This window comes from Octopus bimaculoides, chromosome 12, assembly GCF_001194135.2.
Source record: "Octopus bimaculoides isolate UCB-OBI-ISO-001 chromosome 12, ASM119413v2, whole genome shotgun sequence".
Lineage (NCBI taxonomy): Eukaryota > Metazoa > Mollusca > Cephalopoda > Octopoda > Octopodidae > Octopus > Octopus bimaculoides.
Window position 1 is genome coordinate 54,967,616 of NC_068992.1, and position 5,000 is coordinate 54,972,615.

At 36.8% G+C, this 5,000-nt stretch overlaps 1 protein-coding gene across 3 annotated transcripts in view; it reads left to right on the forward strand.

Moving 5' to 3' along the window:
• Nucleotides 1–5,000, forward strand: part of LOC106870129 (solute carrier family 22 member 3) — a 34,171-nt gene that overhangs the window by 22,322 nt on the left and 6,849 nt on the right. For all 3 annotated transcript variants that reach the window (XM_052972189.1, XM_014916116.2, XM_014916118.2), the window contains 3 exons: nt 339–743; nt 4,343–4,477; nt 4,931–5,000. The exon at nt 4,931–5,000 is cut by the window's right edge and continues 16 nt beyond it. In XM_052972189.1, the coding sequence (XP_052828149.1) occupies nt 339–743; nt 4,343–4,477; nt 4,931–5,000 (610 nt within the window). The remainder of the gene's footprint in view (nt 1–338; nt 744–4,342; nt 4,478–4,930) is intronic.

Consider the following 5,000-nt stretch of genomic DNA (forward strand, 5'->3'; position numbering starts at 1 on the left):
GTGTGTATGTGTGTACACAAACAAGCTTCTAGTTTCCGCCTACCAAATCCACTCACAAGGAGGCTATAGTAGAAGTCATTTGGTGCGACGCAATGAGACCAAACTTAGGGCCACGTGGTTGCTAATCAAACTTCTGACCACACAGCTACATCTGCGCCTATGTATGTATGTATGTATGTATGTATGTATGTATGTATGTATGTAGGTATGTATGTGTAATTCCTTAAGTATTCGAGTAATATGCTTTTATTAAAGCTGCAAAGTCTTACATATATATATATATGTATATATATCGTTGGAATTAGAATCTTTACTCTGTATTATCTATCGCATTGCAGATTTTTAAAAGAATCTCTCCGGTGGCTTTTTGTGAACAATCGTTTGGATCGTGCAAAAGAGATTATACGACATGCAACGAAAATGAACAAAATAGAATTTGATCCGATTTGGCATAAACATGTTGAAATTGCCGGGGAAGAATGCGTCAGGTGCGATATCCTCAATGATAAAACAACTACCATTCCTCTCATGTCGTCGAATAATGACAAAGATTCTGAACTTGATAAGAGTAGTTCCATAAATTCTCTGTTTACAATTGAGCCACCGCCGATCACCATTGAGAATACAACCGAATATAATGTAACACCAGAAGAACCTCTAAGTAGCAAAGATAATCCTAGTTCTTTGACGCTGTTTACAGACCCGGCATTACGAAGTATCATGCTCATACAGATATACTGCTGGTAAGTGTTTCATATATATATACATACATACATACATATACACACACACACACATATATATATATATATATATATATATATATATATATATATATATATATATTGGGCCATCTCGTAGATAATGTGGTTTTTTATATTTTTATTTTTCAAAATTAAGATGAACAGTTCTTTTTTAATCTAAAATATACTCTCCTTCATTTTCTACAATGCTCTTCCATCTATCTGGTAGACTTGCAAGGCCTCTCTTCCAAAATTCACTTGTCCGTGACGAAAAGTACTCCTTCAATATTGTTCTTACCTCAATTCATATTTTTACCGTCCAAATGATTTTGAAGACTGCTGAATAAATGGTAATCAGATGAGGTAATGTCCGGCAAATATGGTGGGTACGGCATCGTTTCCCATTCAAACTGATCCAGCCATTAGAATGTCATCCTCGCTGTTTGTGGCCGAGCATTATCATGATGGAAGAACATCTTTCGTCTTAAAACCAAAGATGGACGTTTTTCTTCTAGCGCTGACTTATGCCGCTCAAGCTGCTCGCAGTAGATCTCCTTTGTTATCGTTTTGTTTGGGTTTAAAAGTTCAAAGTGGACTAAATCTTTCATATCCCACCAAACAAAGAACAACGCCGTACGTGGGTGAAGACCTTCTTTAGCCCGGGGTGCCGATGTTTCTCATTTCCTTACCCACTGACTTCGGTGCTTCATATTTTTGTAGAGAACTCATTTCTCGTCATTAGTCACTATTCGGTCCAAAAACGGTTCATTTGTGAGACGTGACAGCAAAGAAGAGCACGCATTCACTCCCTTGCGCGCGGTTAGACCCGGAAAGTTTGTGAGGAACTCATTGACCCAATTTACTGACTTTCCCGATAGCACGCAGGTGTCGATGAATGATTGAATGATCAAATCCAAGCTATTCCGCTAGTTCCTCAACAGTTACGATGGGATTTTGTTCCACCAGGGCTTGCAGGACATCTTCGCCGAGCTCTGTAGATATTCCAGGACGAGGCTCGTATTCTAGGCTGTAGTTTCCGGCTCGGAATTTCTGGAACCACTGTTCACACTGGCTTACGCTTATTGTCCGACCCCCATATATTACATTAATATTCCTCGCACTTTCCGTTGCATTGTTGCCTTTATTGAACTCATAAAGCAAAATATGTCGAATATGCTCCTTTGTTACTTCCATTATAGTTTTGAAAAAAATAACTGTTAAAATCGAACTGCACTCTTCAAAAATTGCACTAAGAATAAGCACAAGGTACATTTACTACTTGCTATTATATCAATTTGATGCAGGTAGTGTATTCCGTCCCCATCCGACTTTTCATGCAATTGAAAAAAACGCATTATTTATGGGATGACCCAATATATACATGTTATACAGGCTTGCCTAACCATTGTGTTACTAGAGCTACGAAACTCATTGTAGCTCGCATTTAAACATTGTGTATATTGAATGATATTTATCTCTCACAGGATGGAGTTGATCCCACTAATAATGGAACAGTGCATATATACACATACATACATATATATAGACACCCCCACACATATACATTATGTATGTATGTATCTATGCATGTATGTATGTATGTATGTATGTATGTATGTATGTATGTATGTATGTATGTATGTGTGTGTGTGTGCATTAGAAAAGGTAATGCCAGATTTGAGACTCATGAAAGGAGCTTGTAATATTTATTTTCTTCAAATTTTATGTTTATAATGTGCATCTATCTATCTATCTATCTATCTATCTATCTATCTATCTATCTATCTATCTATCTGTCTGTCTGTCTGTCTGTCTGTCTGTCTGTCTATCTATCTATTTAACAATACTCTAGTGTGTTAGTGTATGTGTGTGTGTGTGTGTGCGTTTAGGTTTAGAAATGCAAGCTAGAAGATTCCTCAAATTCTGTAACCCTTTAAGCATTCAAATTACTCCGTCAAATGTAGTGCTTATTTATTGACATTGTTTTGAATTTATCACGTATTATCTTCGAAGCTTTGAGATTTTGATGATGCAATCTTTATTTTTAGAATGACATTGTAGGGTCGGTTTGAACATAAAACAGATAGAATATTTTGGCTTAACCCGGTCTGTTTAAACGTTAACAGGTTAAAGTTCTCGTCCTGAAAAATCATCCACACCAGTTAGCAATTTATTGTAATAGTGTGGGAGATACATTGTTTATCTTTATAATCACAAATAGTGAGGTATATGAATATTTTCATAGAGACATTGCAATAGTTTAACAAAACAAGTGAGCACATTTGGGAAAGAAGAAAAAGATCAGATATTTCACACGTTCATTTTTTCCTGTAGCGAAATGAGTTTTTGTGCAATGTCTAAGATAATTGTAACTGCACATGTGCACTAAGTAGTAATCTTTTTTGCAAATTGCTATGATCTACTGGGATTGGTGCTTACCTCGTGCCCATAGCAATAAAGAAATGCATAACATTTTCTCTCAGTGATGTTATAAAGTCGGTTAATCGCAGATCAGCCACGGCTGAACACGGCTGATCAGCCACGGCTGCTCAAAGGCGTTTCGCTAATGACTATTCTGTATTCCCGAATAAGGTAAAACGCAAGGGGGAGAAGACAGAAAAGGCACATATGAAGGGCTCTGATGAGTTAGTAACTAATCTGAGAATTGAAAACATGTTTAAGAAAATGTAAGTTCTGTATATTTTATAGAAGTCACTAGATACTGTATTAAGTAATTTAAGGAACGAGAAAAATCTAGTGAAGATTCTTAATTCTGGTGGCTTAAAAAAAAAATAGATTGGCCATATTAGTGACGTATGTGAATTCCAGTAACTTTGGTTCTAATCAATTATATAATTTCACGTACTTGGAAATCTTTATCATAATTACAGTTTCTTCATTATTGAGAAACCATCTGATAGCGTCCGCAATTTACAGTCGGAAACAGGAAATGATCATTAAAGCCGAGTAGCAAAAACTCATTGTTGCCATTTCGATGCCCTTACAACGAGTTAATGTCATCACAGGAAATAAGTGTGACACTTGGTAATTAAATGTTTCGACCTTATACTCACTACTGAAGGAGTTTCTTCTCTCTAACTCAAGGCTCTGAGGAAAACAAAACTAAAGGAACATTTATTAGTCATTATGTTTCCCCATTGCTTTCTTGCAAGCATTGTAGAGGAATCCAGGAATCGGATTTTGCGATGTGATTTCCATTCTCCACTGAGCTATTTCAGTTCCCTTGCTTCTTTGTGCATTCCTATTTTCCAGGTGAATTTTATATTGAAAGCGGATTGGGTCCTCCTACATTAGTACTCAGTCAGTATGAAAACGAACCTTTTGACGGAGACCATGTGATTCAGTGAGGATTATATAATGTTTACAAAATTCAGTTCTCACAGCATTAAGTCTATATTTATATCCAGGTAAACAGAACGAGAGAGAAGATTGGTCAAAGCCATGGAACACATGGTAGTGCTCGTAAGGGAGGTATTCGAACTGTTGATTTTTTCTTTGATATATTTGTTGCTCTATCGATTCAGCTACGTTATTTACTTATTTAAATGAACCTTTACTTTGTTTATTCCTATTTACAGGGCGATCAATTCAATGTCCTACTACGGTATCTACTTAGCAGTGACGTCATTGAGTGGTAACAAATATTTCAACTTCCTTGTAACAGCAGCATGTGAGTTGGTTACTATGAGTTCCGTGTGGAAAGCCTTTATGTGGTGCGTAGAAATATAAATCTAATTTCCTTCACAAGTCGTTAACATATACTTGCTTCGTGGTGACTAAGAATGTTGCCTAAACTGTGTCATAATGTAGTCATTATTGTCTATATATTTATGTTATATCTCGGTTTAAGGAAGTCAGCTAGCAGAATCGTTAGCATGCCGGACAAAATGCTAAGCAGTATTTCGTCCGTCGTTACGTTCTGATTTCAAATACCGATTACATTATCTATGAGCAGAGCCATAGTATTGAGAAGTCTATTTCAAAATCATATTCTGGCTGGTTCTATCCTGCTGCGCGACACTATGAGCAAGCATCCTCTACATTAGCTTGGGATCGACTCAGACACGCACGCGCACACGCACGCGCACGCACACACACACACACACTTTACTAAATGCTTTAACACCTTCATGTTTCTTAGTTTTATTATCTCTCTTTTCCGGAAGGTTTGGAAGGAAAAAAGCCCTCATTGGATATTTACTAATCGGATCGTTGTCCCAGTTTGCAGCAATATTC